At 34.2% G+C, this 20,545-nt stretch overlaps 1 protein-coding gene across 1 annotated transcript in view; it reads left to right on the forward strand.

The window, feature by feature from the left end:
- LOC111052367 (intraflagellar transport protein 172 homolog) overlaps nucleotides 1–20,545 on the forward strand; it is an 89,065-nt gene that overhangs the window by 55,687 nt on the left and 12,833 nt on the right. The window contains exons 27-28 of the mRNA XM_039429455.1: nucleotides 13,524–13,801; nucleotides 17,845–18,022. Of these exons, the coding sequence (XP_039285389.1) occupies nucleotides 13,524–13,801; nucleotides 17,845–18,022 (456 nt within the window). The remainder of the gene's footprint in view (nucleotides 1–13,523; nucleotides 13,802–17,844; nucleotides 18,023–20,545) is intronic.

A 20,545-nucleotide genomic window follows, 5' to 3' on the forward strand; every position in this document is an offset into this window, starting at 1 on the left:
CAATCCTATCAGTTCTTCTCTGAGTGTATGATCATTTATAGAGGCTTTCATTATTTCCTCAGCTCTTTCAAGACTTTCTCCCACCGGAATATTAGTTCTCCCAACAAATATTTAGATGTTGGAATCTCTATTTCAATACACGAGTTTTTTGTAATTGTCGGTACACGCTCAAAACAGGTTCAGGCTCAAGGTCGAATTGAACGACCTCATTATCTTTTTATCTCTGTCGAGCGTTCGACTTCATCGATCGATTATCAGCAAATAAACTATGAATATTATTGTAGTTATTGTTTTATAGCTTTGTAATTGAATGAGTCTGCTTTTCACTCGACTGATTGGAAGTAAAGAAACATCGAATTGGATGTTCTTTTATTGTTCCTATTTTGCCTTTCGTTTTTTTTTGTTGTGTATTTTTGTCATTTTGTATAGTATTTGTTTTTTATGTCATTTCGTTTGTTAATATGACAGACAAGGTAGAAAAGACGTTGAATGTCTTGCAAGCAAGAAAACAACATTTATTCTTACGAATTCAGTGTTTGTATGACTTATCAAAAGGCATTGAGGATAAAAAGGTTGCCGATCAATTCATAATCTTAGGAGAGAATCTTCCGAAGACATTGGAGGAATTCGAAAGTTGCGTCTTAAGAATTCAAGAGTTGGAAATTGAGTTGAAAGAGGATTATGTTCCTGAATTCACAGATGCTCATCTCGATTTAGTGGCTTTCATTAAACAGGCATTGAAAAAATTAAATCAATCAGCTGAAACTGAAGTTGTATTAAATCCCACAGTTTCAGCAGTTACTCAATCGAATCCTGATCTTAATTTGCCGCGTATAGAATTGCCGACTTTCGATGGGAACCAATTGAAATGGACCAGTTTCTATGAGTTGTTCAAGGTTTTAGTCCATGATAACGAATCTTTGACCAATCAACAGCGGATACAGTATTTATTCTCACGATTAAGTGGTGAAGCGGCTAATCTTATTCAGCATGTATCGCCCATTGGGGCCAATTACCAAAATATATGGACGTCATTGCTTACTCGTTATCAGGACACGAGATCTCAGACCGAAGCCTATTTGAAACAGATTTTTGAATTCGAGGCTCTTAAAGTCGAAAGTAGGTGTGGTCTGACTGCAATTCTTGATCAATTTTGTGCGCCAATCTCGGCTTTGAAACGTTTGCGGGGAGTCAATCTTACAGATATTATTTTCTTGTATCACGCATTGAAGCTGTTAGATCCTGTAACAAGGCGTGCATTTGAGGCGGCAGTAAGAGATAAAGATGTTCTATCTTATGATGACTTGGTCTCTTTTATACAAAAACAGGTTAAATCTTTGCCATTTGATGATAATAAATTGTTGAATTTGTCAAGTAATTCCGTTGTAAAAAAGACTCAGTCTGCTTCCAAAAATTTCAAAACTCACTCTCATTCGAGTTCAAAGGTGTTTGTCACTCATTCACCCAGCCATGAATTGTCAACTGATCTCAATAAAGCTGAGAGAGGTGTGAGCTGTCTGCGTTGTTCAAAAAAGGGTCATAAATCTGTTGATTGCATTTTATTCCTGAAACAGACCCCTAGAGAAAGATACGCTTTTGTGAAGAAAATTTCGTATTGCTTTCGTTGTCTGGAGGATACTCATTCGAGTAGAGCTTGTAAGAGTAATAAAACGTGTTCTTTATGCAACCAGATGCACCACACATTGTTACATTTCGGGTTGAATGAGTCTAAAAGTAGTGTAGAGTCTGTGAGTGTTGAGGAAAATCTTTCTGTCACCTGTTATTCTGCTACTAATGGTAGTAATAGCATTGTCGTTTTGTCTAGCAGTCATGTTGTGTGCAATCTTTCATTGGATAAAATGGTTCAAAATTTTTGGGAATTGGAAGAGTGCCCTGCCTCAACACGGCCGCTAAAACCTCAAGAAGTCGATTGTGAGAATAACTACGTTTCATCTGTTTGTCGTACTGAATCGGGGAGGTTGATCGTTTCATTGTCATGGTTGAAACCCCCTGATAATTTGGGTGACTCGTATAATTCTGCCAAACGACGTTTTTTGAATTTGGAAAGACGTTTGGAGTTGGATTCTACATCGCGTGTTGCCTATCACGAAATATTGAAAGACTATTTGAAACAGGGACACATGTCATTGATAACCGATCAGTCTGATAAGAGTGGTTATCACATCCCACATCATGCAATTGTTAAAGCAAGCAGCTCCACAACGCCAATTCGTATTGTGTTTGATGCTAGTGCTAAGACCACCACATCGCTATCGTTAAATGAAATATTGCATGTTGGATCGAAATTGCAAACGGATATTTTCGTTGTGTTACTCAATTTTCGATTATTTCAAATGGCGTTGATAGCTGACATATGTCAGATGTATCGTCAAATTGTGATGGAAGAATCATGTCAAAGATACCAGCGTATTCTATGGAGATTTTCTATCGAGGATCCAATTGAAATTTATGAGTTGAATTGTGTTGTGTTTGGAGTGTCTTCATCGCCGTATTTGGCCTTACATACAGTACACCGCTTGGTAGAAGAAGAAGGTGATAATTTCCCTGCTGCATCCACACGCATACCGAGTGATATGTTTGTCGACAATCTTGTCACTTCAGCACCTTCTTTATCAGACGCTAACGATATTTATAGTCAGACCAAGGAGCTATTCAAGCGAGGTGGCTTCGAATTAACAAAGTGGGCATCCAATTCGGCTGAATTGATGGAATATATGCACGAGAATGACACATCAATTGTAGCTAAAAATTTTGATTTTGAAAATTTGTTATCAATTCTAGGTTTGAGGTGGCAACCAGTTGTCAATTCGTTTCACTTTGTTGTCAATCATACTGGAGAGATAGTGACCAAACGTAAGATACTCTCAGCAGTTGCTCGAATTTACGATCCAATGGGGTTTCTTGCTCCTCTCACGTTACTATTGAAGTGTCTGATCAAACAATTGTGGCAATGCGGAGTTGGTTGGGATCAGACACCACCGTTATCAGTCACGAAACGCTGGGAAGTATGTCAAAATGAGTTTGATTTATTATCAACTATCTCTATTCCTCGTCATCTCGAAGTGTATTTGAATACAAGAATTAGTTTAATTGGATTTTGTGATGCATCAGAAAAAGCACTTGGAGCTGTCATTTATCTTAAGAGTCAATGTGATGATGGATCGCCACCAACTATCACTTTGCTGTGTGGAAAATCCAAAGTCTCCAAATAAATCAGTTTCCATTCCGCGACTGGAATTATGTGCTGCGCTATTATTGGCGGAGTTGTTGCATACTACCTATAACATCATTAGTGAAAGGTGTCGTGTGTCTCGTGTGATAGCCTTATCAGACTCAACGGTGGCTCTCTATTGGATTCAGGCCCCACCGTCACGCTGGGCCACTTTTGTTTCGAATCGTGTATCAAAAATTCAAGATTGTAACGTGCAACAGTGGAAGCACATTAGTGGCTCAGAGAATCCATCAGATTGTTTGTCACGTGGTTTAACACCAGCCGAGCTTGTGAGTCATAAATTGTGGTGGAACGGCCCTACTTGGTTGGAAAAAGAGGAAAATAGTTGGCCAGTGAAAGTGGACTTTGTCGAAGTTGAAAATCCACCGGAAGCTAAAACTAATGTTCTCACAACCCTTCACACAGATGCGACTTGTGATAATGTGATATATTCATTGATTCAACGCTGTTCAAGCTACCAACGTTTGTTACGTGTAGTAATTGTGATTTTGAAATTTGTTCGTGTATTACCTAAACAGGTTGAGTCTGATTTGAATGTAGCTGAAATGTATCTATGTAGACTAGTACAGAAAATCCATTTTACTAATGAATTGTCTCAATTGAAAACAGGAAAGTGTTGTTCAGTTCGTATGCAGCGTTTGTCTCCATTCCTAGAGAATGAAGTAATTCGCGTCGGCGTTCGATTGTCAACAGCTAATCTTGGTTTTGATATTTGTCATCCAATCATCTTGCCGAAAAAGGACAATTTTGTCACGTTATTGGTGAATAATTTTCATGTGAAGAATTGTCACGCTGGGCCCCGTCTGCTGTTATCCTTAATCAGGCAAAAGTTTTGGATTCTGTCTGGTCGTCTTGTTGTTCGTAAATGTGTTTATCTTTGTAATAAATGTTTTCGGTGTAAACCAAAGATTTCACCCCCTAAAATGGGTAATTTACCGGCTAGTAGAGTAACGCAATTGAAACCTTTCGAGCATTGTGGAGTTGACTACGCTGGACAAATACGAGTTACTATGGCTAAACGACGTAATCCCGTCATTTTGAAGGCCTATATATGTCTGTTCGTATGCATGTCTACAAAAGCAGTACATATTGAACTCGTCTCTGATTTGCCTACTCCAGCATTCTTGGCTGCTTTTCAACGTTTTCTGTCTCGACGTGGGCCTTGTAGAGTAATCTGCTCAGATTGTGGAACCAATTTTGTTGGCGCTCACGAGCAATTAGTTCAGCTTTCGAAATTTGTTAACTCTTCTACGTTCCAAACCAGTCTTATAGGTGATTTGTCCGATTATAGAATCGACTGGAAATTTATTCCGCCAGGAGCGCCCCATTTTGGTGGCATCTGGGAAGCGAACATAAAGGCAACAAAATCACATCTATTTTGTGTGATTGGTACTCAATTGTTAACATACGAAGAGATGAATTCCGTTTTAGTTCAGGTCGAAGCTGTACTGAACTCGAGACCACTGTGCTCTATGAGTGAAGATCCCAGTGAACCACTTGCATTAACACCAGCACATTTTCTCAAACTTACCCCATTGAAAGCTTTTCCAATGGAAGATGTTGTTGATTCTCCTGTCAATCGTCTTACTCGCTTTCAGCTGGTGAATCAACTAGTGCAATCCTTTTGGCGCAGGTGGCGAGTAGAATATCTTCATGAGCTTCAGGAACGAGGAAAATGGTGGAAATCGTCTACTCCACTTGAAGTAGGCACTGTTGTAATTGTGGATCAGCCGAACCTCCCTCCACTGCAGTGGCCACTAGGTATCATGGAACAAGTTTTTCCAGGGACGGACGGCCAAGTGAGAGTGGCTCTGGTGCGTTTGAAGAATGGGTGTCTTAAACGACCAGTCACTAAACTTTTCCCACTACCCGCTCATTAGTGGAGGGTGTAGTCGTGAATCTTGGTTTTTTTTGTGTTCTTGGTTGTGGTTGCATGTTTGGATTTTTGTATTATATAATCGTCATTTTTGTCTTTGCCCTAGCTGAAAAATATCTTTTCAGGTGGGGGGGGGGGAATGTTGTGGCCATTCTTGAATTGAGCGCGTTGATGTAGCGCTGTTCCGTGCGGTGCTGCCTCCTGGCGGTGGATTGTCAAAAACTGTTGTCAGCCCAGGCTTTCTTGTCAGTCGGGAAAAAACAGACTGAGTCAAGAGTGTACAAAGCCAGACCGTACCGGCTCACTTTATTTGTTATTTGTCTGGCCGGACATTATATGTCAATAATTGATTGAAGTGTTTAATGAATGTCGTGAATATTTGGGAGAAGCAAGGAGCAGTGAAATTAATATTGCCAAGCAGCTTGTAATCATCGCCAGGCCACAGTATCAGAGTATCAGAAAGGTATTTCCTTTCCCAAAGGTATTTATCCTTCTCATTTCTATATTCCATCCTGTATTTCGATTCCAATACCTTATAATTGATAATTTGGCACATATAAAAATTACGACTGGTGAGTCTATTATCTATACTAATTTGAGAATTTCCATAGCTTTGCTCACAGTAAATATTTCTTTTAATTCCAGCTTGGCAAGTATTTCTATTAAATACAATAATAATTTAGATACAGTCCTCTCACTCTACAAACCAATTTTAGTTGAAAGAGGAAATACTTTACCACATTTTGAAATTTTATCTGAAGTATTTTACAATATGCAGTTCTGAATATGGAAATTTGTCATTTTTTTGTGAATTGAAATACTGTCTAAAGTGCACTCAAGGATGAATTTTCTATTTTTTGATCGAATTTCACTTATATGCGTGATTTGGAACCGCCTTGACATGCTGAGAAGAATGAGCTGTGGTACAATGAGATCTGATCATTGTGTTAAAAGTTATGAGTGTTTGAAATTTCGATTCTTGAGGTGTCATGCGCTCATCTCCACTAAATTAAGAGCATATAACGGGTGATTCTCATAGAACATGATCTAATGAACTTATATCATGGTGCGAAATCTGAATGTGATGACAATGGAGTTGCTGATGATGAATGAAGCTAAAACTCAGGTGTTTTCCAAAATACAAGGATCATTGTTGTCAGGTTTACCTGGAAATCTATATAAGATGTAATATTACATTTTTCTTCTCACATTTAAATCGAATCTTCAATTCGAGATCTATGGAACTTTATAGTAAATGTCAGAGTTATCAATAGACGGACAAATTTTTTGACGGAGAATTTATTATCGTAAATGTTTGTTGCATTGTTCCATAATGTCACCGAGGCAGGGTTAACAAATTACTAAATAAATCGTTTATTTAAATAGAATATATGTATAAAAATTTAAAATAACATTTTCAAATTAAAGTTTTATTGAGAACAGATGTAGAATGTGAATTCTAAACTTATAAGTTATAATTTTGTGTTGACGTGTCTGTAAAGATCGATATTGAACAGGGCGTTGTCTTTCGTGACTGGCAACTTGTGTTTTTTTTCTGTTGGAGCTTCTTCTGAAAAATATGGCTGGCTGTTGCTTGTATAATTTTGTGCTCTGAATTATTGTCTGTTTAAGTAAATTTATTAATGTTTTAAATTGAGTTTTATATAAATTTTTGTGCATAATTTGCTGTTTGTATAGTAAAGCCAATAGCCACTGTGTTTCAACTGTAAACTAGATAAGTATTTTTTTTAGTTCGTAATAACTCTGAAATCATTAGGCTTGTAAGTTATTGTTCGTTTTATATTTCTGTGTTTTTGCCAAAATTTTCATCTGAAGATTATAAGTTAATTTGCTCTGAAAACTGGATTTCTCATTCATAGGCAATAGATCCATTCACAGTTTATCAAGTATCTATTTTATTGGAGCCGACAACTTTCCTTAGTGTGATAGGTGTTATATGCTATTCCAACCGTTTAAGGAAAAATTGGTAGCACGGCAAATGGTACGCCCTGGTGTGGGACTGAATCACCACATTTGTTCCAATGGTACGCCTGTGGTGGGACAGAATTACAAAATAAATATGTCCCAAATGTTACCCCTGTGGTGGGACCGAATTACAAAATAAATATGTCCCAAATGGTACACTATGAAATCCCTGGTTATAAAAATTATTAGTAGGATAGATATCTTGATGGTTGTGAATGGTTTGTTGCTGAGTGGGAAGTCGGTTCAAGAGAGATCAAGTCCTAATGAATATATTATCTGTGCAGACTAGCAAAATGGCATACAATATGAAAAATATTAAAATTGATGATGAGTTAATAGCTGCCTTAACACAACTGTTTGATAAGCAAGATGCTAGGTTAGACCAAATGTTTAAAAAACAAAATGCTAATTTTGATGCTAGATTTGATGAGTTAAATGCTAAATTTGATAAGCAAAATGCTAAGTTAGACCAAATGTTTAAAAATCAAAATGCTAGGTTTGATGATATGAAGCAAGAATGTACTAGCATTAGACTAGAGCAGGTTAGTATAACCTTCTATTGAAAAATGCACATGAAACAGTGAAAGATAGTCATGAAGATGAAAACAAATTGAAGCAGGATGATAGTAGTGTTAAGATACAAGATCAGCTCAGTCAAGTTTCTGACAATGTAGGCCTAGTTACTGTTGTTGAAAAAGTCAACCTTAATGAGATAGTAGAATTGAGTAAAGAAGTAGGTAGGGAGTTGTCTTCATTGAAAGTCAACTATCAAGAAAGTACTATTGCTACATGAAGGTTAGGAAAACAGTAAACAAATCGAATGTTTCTATGGATCAGATTACTACATCGAAGGTTAGGAAAACAGTAAATAAAATGAATGATTACATGAGACAGGTTTCTGTGGAGGTTAGGAATAATGTCAACAAAATGAATGTTGCTTTGAGTCAAGTTGATGAGTTCAACTTTCAACTGAGAATTGAAAAGATGTATGCTATGCATTCTCAGTGACCATGACGAACTTTTGTAGGCAAAACTGCTTGGTTGAAATAAATGACCCATGAATAAAATCATGCTATTGAAGAAAACAAAACGCAAAGTTTCCATTGATGTATTAGTATTCAAAGGTTGTTTCAAGTTGCTTATTTACAAGATGATGACAATGAATCACATGATGAAAGGGTATTCCCCAACACACAATGATTAGGAATCCTGTGTCATGCCGGGATTCAGAATAGCAATGACCGTAAATACTACGTATGGTAAGAGTCCATAATTGTATCTTTTTTCTTTCCTGTAGCCTATTTTTCTTGGCCCTTAATCTTTTCAATTTTCGATTCTTTCCTGTCTTTGTGTAATATTCAGTAAATTTCTTCTATGATACATATCTTAACCAATCTTGTCCATAGTCATTTAAATTTGTATTTTTTCTGAAATAATATTAGAAGTTGAAATAGTAGCTATTTTCCTAATCTTTAATTTGTTGATGAAACTTAACTTTTCCAAAATCTATCCATTGTAGTGTAAATAATTGTTTGCTTGTGGTATATTTTTTCATCATGTATCACTTATGTGAAGTGTATCAATTTTGTCTGTATTTTTTAGGGAACTTATTTACCCAGTTTTCTTTTTCTCTTGTTTGTATTTTTTAGGGAACTTATTTACCCAGTATTTCATCTTGATCATCTGTGTGTCATAATCTTGAAATGTTTATACTTATTATACAGTCTTTAAATTTTAAATTATTTTAAAAATAATTGATTTAATTTAAAACGTTGTGTTATATTATCAATTGAAATGAGTTAAAGGCTAAAATTTTTCTAAAGTGTTTTGTAATTGATATTTTTTTTTTATTTTTAAATTTTAAACTGTTTGTTCTATAAATTTTGATATGATTGATTATCGTTTGAAATGGATGCTAGGGTGTATGTAGAATTTTTAGTGGGGTTTGTTGATTAGAATTTTGCTGGTATGTGATTGTTTTTTGAGATGGAAACCCATTATTGCCTAAAGAAGGAATAACAGAGGTTATGACTTAGAGAGGCAGTAATGAGATAATAATTTTTGTGTTGATTACTTATGTTGATTGCCATAGATGCAAAATAATGATTATAATGTTGATTGCCATAGATGCAAAATAATGATTAATAATGTTGATTGCCATAGATGCAAAATGATGATTAATTATGAATATTGTTTGCCTTTGAGCAAAATATTATTGATGTTTTGAATGGTTTCTTGTTTAATGATTGATAGTAAATTTTGTCATGAAATGTAGTTTGTGTTTAGAACATTGAAGAGTCGAAATAAACTATAGTATCCAACAAACGATGATTAATAATATTAATAATTTGCTTTTTATACAATTTTTGAACAAAATTAAAACTAAATAATTTTGAAACCCTGAATGATAAATCATAAATGTGAAATGAATATGCTATAAATGAAATGTTATATTAAATAATAATGAAATGCAATATATTATGAAATGATTGAATAGAAGACCAAATGTCTGAAATTATTGAAATATGTATTGAAATTAAATTTTTGTTGTGTTGTTATGATGTTTGTTTTTTACAATTTTGATAATGATACAGGGTGTTATGAAATTCTATTTCTATTTTGAAGAATGGATTAAAATGTTGATATTTGAACAGTGAATAAATGAATTTTTTTTAAATTTATCATTGATATGTCCATATTTCACAATTTATGTATTGCTGACTGTATAATAAGATGTTAACAAATTTCAATTTCATATATATTTAAAATAATTTTTATGTGTATTAGATTGTATGGATAGCCTAATCAAGTTTTTCTTCTTAGTTTATAAGCATTTTAAGATAACAGGTACAGCACAGACATTAACATTGAAATAGTTATCATGTGAATCTCGAAATCAGTAACAAGTGAACGCCATGAAGAGTGTTAAGAACATTTGGGTGATTTTCGAACTAGTGTGACATATCTACGCCAAAATCAACGTTGCGGCCTACACCAATAACTACGCCAAAATCTACGCCGATGCCTGTGCTGATGCCAACGCCAATAACTACGCCGATGCCTGCGCCGAAGCCAATATCTGCGCCAATGCTGATGCCAAAATCTGCGCCAACGCTGATGTCAACAACAAAAATCAATGCCAATGCCTGCGCCAACGCTGATGCCAACAACAAAAATCAATGCCAATGCCTGCGCCAACACTAATAACTACGCCAAAATGCCAAAATCTGCGCCAATGCCAACAACAAAAATCAATGCCAATGCCTGCGCCAACACTAATAGCTACGCCAATGCCAAAATCTGCGCCAATGCCAACAACAAAAATCAATGCCAATAGCTACGCCAATGCCTGCGCCAATGCTGATGCCAACACCAAAATCAACGCCGATGCCTGTGCTGATGTCAATAGCTACGCCGATGCCTGTGCTAATGCCAATGCCAATGCCTGCGCCAATGCCAATGTCAACGCCGATGCCAAAGCCGACACCAAAGCATACGCCAATAGCAATGCCAATGCTTATTGCTGACTCTGTATCTCAAACTTCAACACTACTGCATTACCTGGAGGTAATTGCCATCCATGTTCACATTCACAACTTTGAATTCAGAAGAACAGTCACAGTATCATGAAAGAATTAATTCAAAAAATCCTCTCCTAAATTATTCCTGTATGCAGAACTCTAAACCTTGAAAGCTGAAAATATCAAAAAACCAAACCTTACCTAAATTAATCCTCACCTAAATTAATCCTGTATGCAGCGTCTATCTCTTTTCCAAAAAATGAATTACATTGTCATTTCAAGCCTGAAATGTACATTGTATAATTACAAATATGATACAAAATTTATGTGACTCTGTATTGAATTTGGAATGCAGCCGTCTACTACAAACATGAAGCAATGCTAACTGAGATGTCACCTGTATCGAGTTGGTATGCAGCAGTCGACTACAAGTATCAGCCCAACACTACGTGCATCCAAATCAGCCCAACACTTAACGTCATATCATTGGAGTCACACTTAACTGAAAATCATACTGAGTGCCTTAACGGACTGTTTTCCAAAATGTGCATCAATAAAATCAACAGCGTCAATAGTGAAAGAAATGAACATTTTTTGATTTATTGAAATTTTATGTGAAAATTAAATGTAACAATTCATCAATTCATTTAAAAAAAAAAAAAAAAAAAAAAAATAATAATAATAATAATAAATTTTTTATTCAACATACTAAAATTTTTTATGCAATAAAAATTAAATTTTTCTATCTATTAAATTTATGTGCAATTTAAAAAAAAACTATTCTTTACATATTAAACTTTCTGTTGAGATATTTTTCTTTAAATTATAAAGCTAAATCAAAAGTAATATTGATATTCTATATTTTGAGATATTGTTTGGAAACATATAACAAACGCTATTGATGAATTTTTATAATAATTTTCAATATTTTTGGATGACATGTAATGTTTTTCTAGAAAAAATTGTTACTGTTCTCGAATTTAAATTTCAACAATTTTCATTAGGGTCAATGTAAATTTTTTCTTTAAATTTTTCAAACAGTAAAATTTTTTTATGTCAAGAGGGGGGTATTTGTAATATTACATTTTTCTTCTCACATTTAAATCGAATCTTCAATTCGAGATCTATGGAACTTTATAGTAAATGTCAGAGTTATCAATAGACGGACAAATTTTTGACGGAGAATTTATTATCGTAAATGTTTGTTGCATTGTTCCATAATGTCACCGAGGCAGGGTTAACAAATTACTAAATAAATCGTTTATTTAAATAGAATATATGTATAAAAAATTTAAAATAACATTTTCAAATTAAAGTTTTATTGAGAACAGATGTAGAATGTGAATTCTAAACTTATAAGTTATAATTTTGTGTTGACGTGTCTGTAAAGATCGATATTGAACAGGGCGTTGTCTTTCGTGACTGGCAACTTGTGTTTTTTTTCCTGTTGGACCTTCTTCTGAATATATGGCTGGCTGTTGCTTGTATAATTTTGTGCTCTGAATTATTGTCTGTTTAAGTAAATTTATTAATGTTTTAAATTGAGTTTTATATAAATTTTTGTGCATAATTTGCTGTTTGTATAGTAAAGCCAATAGCCACTGTGTTTCAACTGTAAACTAGATAAGTATTTTTTTAGTTCGTAATAACTCTGAAATCATTAGGCTTGTAAGTTATTGTTCGTTTTATATTTCTGTGTTTTTGCCAAAATTTTCATCTGAAGATTATAAGTTAATTTGCTCTGAAAACTGGATTTCTCATTCATAGGCAATAGATCCATTCACAGTTTATCAAGTATCTATTTTATTGGAGCCGACAACTTTCCTTAGTGTGATAGGTGTTATATGCTATTCCAACCGTTTAAGGAAAAATTGGTAGCACGGCAAAGATAAAGCCTATAGAGCACAAAACTACGCTCAGAGGAATCTTGAATTATACATTTAAATGGTGACAATCGGAAGATATTAAAAAAAAATTATCAAAATTAATTTTTTTATAATTTCACTTATTTTTGAAAAATTGTAACTCAGTACTCATTGAGGATAGAAAGTTCCGAATAATCTCATTTTATTAGGAATTTCATAATCTAAATAAAAGACGGGAGCACATTTTTCTGATCGATTACAGAATTTGGCGAAAATAACTTAAAACTTGAAAATTAACCGAAAATAGAAGGTTTTTGGGCCACTCTGTATCTAGCACAAGGAAATTTATGTACCCAAACAATATATTGAAAATCAGAACTACAATATAAAATGCAAGACCCAATGTATATTTAAAGTACTGTAGTTGCAGAAATAAGTATCATGACTTGAGCATTTAAATGAAAAAGTTCAAAATCTAATCAATTTCAACAAATGAAGCTTTCAAATGCTGTTTTAGATTAAAAACCTCAACAATTTTCAGGTGGGGTGTCCTCTGGACGACCCCAATCGCCCCCCCCCCACAGTTTAGGGTCCTGGATCCGCGCCTGTAATAGCTGCCTGTTAGCAGCTGATGATTCAGCTAATTCCCCCACCACATATTTCAACTCCATTCTATAACTTGTAACATGTTATAAGTAGTAAAACGTTCTTATAACACATGTAACAAAAAGTTATACTTTTTCTTTGATCTTTTTCAGACTTCGTGCGGAAAAGGAAAAACTTGTTATAAAACACGAAATTATGTTATAAAACGTAGTGCTTACGTGGGCACTATGGTCTGTGCGTAGACTCGATTTGGGATTTCAAGTAGGTAGTGAATCTTCATGTAGGGGAAGGGGAAAGAGAGCCAAAATCAAGTCAATTTCATCCAGATGGTTGTCATAGTTTTGTATAGTATAAAGTCATTCTGTATTGTATAGTATAGTATTAGTCTATGCATTAACTATTGACGGTTTATTCAGGAAGGATATTCGTTGAAAGCACTGAGTCTGTACGTGCAGCTGGATGCTCCTCCATTCCCTCAGAACTACAACATCTATAGGCGGATTGCAACCGACATTCTGGCAATGCCTGGACTTGACGGTCCCGATGCTTTCGAGCACTGGGCACATCTGCGAGACATGCTCTATGGCCTGGTTAGTGCCAATTTGAACTTCAATTATTTTCTTCCCATCGCAAGTACTACTAGAGCTAATTTTATAACGTCTAATATTTATGCTGGGTTGCCATGTAATTTTATGTTTCAACTAATAGTTAACATCTATAATTAGGTATATGTTGTCATATCAGATGAATATCTCCTGCAAAGGACTCCCCACCAACAAAAGTCTTAAAACATTACTATTTACTATCAGACGAATAGTCAAGTCCCATAAAAACATAATTTAATTCCCACACACTACCCTAGAGCCAGTATCTACTTATAACATCCAGCCCCACAACAAGAATAATTTGAGAAGTAAAATAAGTGGGTGTCTATGATTTGATCATTCTAGTTGTAGGGCCTGGTGTAGGTACTGTACTGCAAGACCTCTTTCATATTTTGCACCATTGTATTGTATTTTGCACTAATTTACTCACACATTTCTTATAGCAAGGAACTTGGGGAGCTACATCTTTGCAGACATTCAATAAAATATTTTTTTCCTCCACCTACTGTCTAAAGTACTTACTTTACTCCCTGAAACATAATACTAAAGTGTCACTTTTTCGCTCTCGGTAGTAAAAAACAGAAAAACTCCCTAGGGAGGGAAAGTGACTCTATTTAAATTACATGGGAAGCATCTCTATTTTAAAACTTACATTGTAATAGGTTAGAAGGTATAAGCTCAGATGAGAAAGCGTAATAGAGGTGTCTGTCATTGAGTCAACTGAATTCAATACCACAACAAGAAATTTGATCAACTCATGAAATATATGTTTGTATGATATTATATTCTTAATATTAGTAGACGATAAAAATTAAAACAATTTTAAAAATATTCTATTCTATTCAAAATACCAGCCAACAAATATTTTTGATCTGCAATTCAAATCTGAAACGCGTGATCTGGAGTCAGCCATTTTTGGTAGCCGCTCAGCTGATATAATTGTTACAACTTTTGCCGATTGATAGCGCAATCGGCAGTGCCAATCAGCCGACCGGTTTTTAGGTTTTAGATTTTAGGTTATGTTGTTAGGAAACATTGTCACCAATACGTAAATTATTAAAATGATTTTAGTTGCAGTTTTTATAAAAAAATGTTGTGTACATCACGAGCGAAAATACTTTTTCTCCCTCAGGAGAATTGTTGCCCTCGGCTTCGCCTCGGGCTTCAAACTTTTTCCCACAGGGAGAAAAAGTCGTACTTTTCACTCTAGATATACAAATAACTATTTTGCAAGAAAGGGCATCTTTCCACACGATACCGAGCAGGATTAGGCTTCAACGACAAATTCCGAGATTCATTGAAAAATCCATCAGTTCTCACTGTTCCATGCATTAAATAAAAGCTGAATCTCTTACCATCGATAGAACCCTCCCAGAGGGTCATTCTCCCAAATGTCCCAAGAAATCCCCTTGGAGCTTTCCCCCCTAGCCCCCCTCAAAGTTGAAAAATGCAGGTAATCACGGAAAATCAATTATCTCTGTACCCATTGATCGGGAACAGTTCTATTATATGCCATTCGATTGTTTACATTATGGACTAAAATATTAGTATATCACTCACACACCATATATTCAACAGACATTCAATTACAATATGAGATTCGAATTAGTTTAAACAAGAAGATATTAAGATATTTATACACTTCCAAGTAGAAGTTTTCTCTATATTGAAGGCGAAATCAAAGTGAAAGATAAGAATGATGTTGAAACCATGACTTTTCACTTATCAATAATGGAGTTGCATACCTATTTGATGAAATCAGATATGAATTGGGAGGGGTTGAAGTTGATCGCACACGTAATGTAGGATTGACACACAACCATGAAAACTATCTACATCAATCAAACTCAATAAAAAAATTATGGAGAATGCAGGATGGAAGTTGACTGGATGGAAAAGTTTAGATAAATTCTGCTTTTGCATTCCTTTGGATATGTGGTTAGGTGTAATGGAAGACTAGAAAAGTTCTATTAAATGTTCGTCAGGAATTGTTCTATCAAGATCATCATCAGACTTAAATTGTATTGAATCAGAAACAGCAAAATCGTGAAAATTGATATTACAAAACTACAATGGAAAGTACCCTACATACATGCTTCTGACACTGTTCGTCTTGATCTGCTGAGTTTAACACATAGTGATATACCAATTACCATTCCATTCAGGTCATGGGAATTGCATGAATTTCCACAATTACCTGAAACTACTAATCTTCAATGGACAGTTAAGACAACTTCAAACATATTGAAACCTAGATTCATTATTCTTGGACTACAAAAGAATAGGAAAAATGTTATAACTGCTAACAGGTCACATTTCGATTTCTGTAATCTGAACAATGTTAATCTCTATTTAAATGCTCAATCATTCCCCTATGAAAATATTGTTGGTAATAAACATTTATTGTATCACATGTTCTCTGAATTCCAAAATGAATACCATCCTTATAACAGCAGTACATCAATTGAGTATAAAACATTTGATGAATATGCACCATTGGTTATTATAGACTGTAGTAAGCAAAATGAACTATTGAAATCTGGTGCAGTAGACATAAAGTTGACATTGGAAACAACAAATAATTTCTCAGAAAAAACCAGTGCCTACTGTTTAATCCTCTATGATAATGAGTTTGAATATACACCACTGAGTGGAACAGTAAAAAGAGTATTATAAATCTTCTATAAAATAACGAAAACTAGACAATATTCAAATCAAAAGTATTATCTACAAATGTATCAATATTTTAAACCAATATTTTAAGAACCATTTTCTTCAAATTTAATTTTAAAGCATTTCATATTATTATTCAATTTATCAGCTTCTTTCAAAGCAAAATACTGACTGTGATGATATAGTGCTATCTATATAAGCTTAGATTTTTCATTAAAGTTGAATAATGTTCTTGGTCTGGGTAACCAAACTACATTTTTTCTTTCTGGGTGTACTCACCTACACTAAATTAAGAGCATATAACGGGTGATTCTCATAGAACATGATCTAATGAACTTATATCATGGTGCGAAATCTGAATGTGATGACAATGGAGTTGCTGATGATGAATGAAGCTAAAACTCAGGTGTTTTCCAAAATACAAGGATCATTGTTGTCAGGTTTACCTGGAAATCTATATAAGATAAAGCCTATAGAGCACAAAACTACGCTCAGAGGAATCTTGAATTATACATTTAAATGGTGACAATCGGAAGATATTAAAAAAAAATTATCAAAATTAATTTTTTTATAATTTCACTTATTTTTGAAAAATTGTAACTCAGTACTCATTGAGGATAGAAAGTTCCGAATAATCTCATTTTATTAGGAATTTCATAATCTAAATAAAAGACGGGAGCACATTTTTCTGATCGATTACAGAATTTGGCGAAAATAACTTAAAACTTGAAAATTAACCGAAAATAGAAGGTTTTTGGGCCACTCTGTATCTAGCACAAGGAAATTTATGTACCCAAACAATATATTGAAAATCAGAACTACAATATAAAATGCAAGACCCAATGTATATTTAAAGTACTGTAGTTGCAGAAATAAGTATCATGACTTGAGCATTTAAATGAAAAAGTTCAAAAATCTAATCAATTTCAACAAATGAAGCTTTCAAATGCTGTTTTCGATTAAAAACCTCAACAATTTTCAGGTGGGGTGTCCTCTGGACGACCCCAATCGCCCCCCCCCCACAGTTTAGGGTCCTGGATCCGCGCCTGTAATAGCTGCCTGTTAGCAGCTGATGATTCAGCTAATTCCCCCACCACATATTTCAACTCCATTCTATAACTTGTAACATGTTATAAGTAGTAAAACGTTCTTATAACACATGTAACAAAAAGTTATACTTTTTCTTTGATCTTTTTCAGACTTCGTGCGGAAAAGGAAAAACTTGTTATAAAACACGAAATTATGTTATAAAACGTAGTGCTTACGTGGGCACTATGGTCTGTGCGTAGACTCGAGTTGGGATTTCAAGTAGGTAGTGAATCTTCATGTAGGGGAAGGGGAAAGAGAGCCAAAATCAAGTCAATTTCATCCAGATGGTTGTCATAGTTTTGTATAGTATAAAGTCATTCTGTATTGTATAGTATAGTATTAGTCTATGCATTAACTATTGACGGTTTATTCAGGAAGGATATTCGTTGAAAGCACTGAGTCTGTACGTGCAGCTGGATGCTCCTCCATTCCCTCAGAACTACAACATCTATAGGCGGATTGCAACCGACATTCTGGCAATGCCTGGACTTGACGGTCCCGATGCTTTCGAGCACTGGGCACATCTGCGAGACATGCTCTATGGCCTGGTTAGTGCCAATTTGAACTTCAATTATTTTCTTCCCATCGCAAGTACTACTAGAGCTAATTTTATAACGTCTAATATTTATGCTGGGTTGCCATGTAATTTTATGTTTCAACTAATAGTTAACATCTATAATTAGGTATATGTTGTCATATCAGATGAATATCTCCTGCAAAGGACTCCCCACCAACAAAAGTCTTAAAACATTACTATTTACTATCAGACGAATAGTCAAGTCCCATAAAAACATAATTTAATTCCCACACACTACCCTAGAGCCAGTATCTACTTATAACATCCAGCCCCACAACAAGAATAATTTGAGAAGTAAAATAAGTGGGTGTCTATGATTTGATCATTCTAGTTGTAGGGCCTGGTGTAGGTACTGTACTGCAAGACCTCTTTCATATTTTGCACCATTGTATTGTATTTTGCACTAAAATATTAGTTATATATTCATTTTTTCAATAAAATTATCAATTTTCCTAATAAAATAATATAACTTATATGGTAAAATTTAGGGGGTTTGTGATTTGATTTTTTCGTTTTCTTCGATTAACATCAAACAAATAGTTTTAAAGAAAAATGAGCCAAATAAATAATGTAGCCACTCTCATTGCAAATCCATTGATGTATATTGTTATGAATTTGCGATTCGATATGACGCCGTGGAAGGGGAAACAGTTGACGCGGTACGGCGCGGCTGACTCTCTTAGCCATAGTAAACAGCAAACAGGAAATCAATTATCTCTGTAACCAATAATCGGAAAAAAATCTATCATATGTCATTCGATTCGTTACATTATGGACTACAATATTAGTCTTATTCATTTCCTCAATAAATCAAACAGTTTACTTGATAAAATTATATATATGTAAAAATTTTGGGGTTTTTCGATTTGATTTTTTTTCTCCGATTAACTTCGAAGCAAGTAGTTTTAAAGAAAAATGAGACGAATAATAATTGTAGCCACTTTCATTGCGAATTCATTGATGTATATTGTTATGCATTTGCGATTCAAATTGACGCTGTGGGAAGGGAAACAGCCAACGCGGCTGACTCCCTTCATCATAGTAAACAGAATAATACTGCTATCTACATTGCATTTCATTTACACTATGGCGCTCGAAACAATCAATTTCGTCTATTGTTTTGACATGCGCTGTATCTAGATTTTCACTTTTCAATACTCTAAAAAAATATTATAATTTTCTTGATTCAACCATGCTCATGATAAAAATCAGGATTTCGTTGTCTGCTAACAGAATTTATTATATTAATTTGAAGTGTGCCTTCTCAATACGAGTCAGAGGTATCACAATTTGATAACTTCAGTTTCAGATATTGATGTTTTTCAATGAAGTTTCATGATATATTATGTGTCCGACTCATTCATCTTATCCTTATTTTGTGAAAAATGAAGATTCAAAATTTCTTTTCATAGCTTTTCTTGTTTCATTACACTTTATAATTTAAACACTTGATAATGGAATGAACATCATCGTCAGATCACTTGAACAAAAAAAATAATAAAAGGGTAGGCCTACCTGAGATACTATATGATAACACTGTACTCCTAATAAGTTGAGAATTTTCAAGCTGAAAGTAGATTAATTTGTTGCTGATTCGGTTCAAATATTAACAATTTTTACCAAATATTGCCAATATTATCACATATACTGAGAACGAATTACTCTGAAGCTTTCTATTCTCACTGAACATGAAGAGGCAATACCAAGCCAGAATTGCAGTTCCGTTCAAATCATTATTATCAGAGCTTTCAAATTGATGCTATGTAAATTTAACTATGGATGTTATCCTCATCTCACAATTTCCCTATTTATCCTTGTCGTGATAAAGTAGTTGATCTCTATAATCACAAAAATCAATGTGCAGTGTCTAATAAATAGTAAAAATAACAACATTTCTAGTAATAATGCAACTTTTTCTAGGTACGGATTTCAAGGCTCATAAAAAGACTTTTTCTCAATCACAGGCAGAATCTCCAATGATCATTATAATAGTAATTTGATGAAAATTGTTTGCATTGTACATTGTTCGACGTAAGATAAGCTACATTTTCAAGGTAATCGACGTATTTATGATTATCATGTTTATGAATGAAAGCGAGACTGTGATAAAAGATTAGTCAAACTTAAATATAAAAATTATATACAATGCATATTTCTGATCAACTCAAATTGCAAATGATAGTATCAAGCCGAAATCAATTGAGCAACTGAATTTCAAAGCTACTATCCACTGTTCAAATTGCACTGTGATTTTCTTTTACTTTCAAATGGATTAAATTGCCTCACTCTTCAACGTAACAATTATTGTGAAAAAACCAGTGGAATGTGAACGTCATCCAAATAGCATTTAAATTCAATTTTCAGATCATGGAATTCATAAAAAAACTAATTCTTGAGAAAATAGTGATGAATTACATGCAAACAGTGCATGTAACATTGATAAAAAGCGATACAATAAAAATCAACATCGATTAATTTAATACTGGACTTATCA

Source organism: Nilaparvata lugens, chromosome 5 (assembly GCF_014356525.2).
Source record: "Nilaparvata lugens isolate BPH chromosome 5, ASM1435652v1, whole genome shotgun sequence".
NCBI lineage: Eukaryota > Metazoa > Arthropoda > Insecta > Hemiptera > Delphacidae > Nilaparvata > Nilaparvata lugens.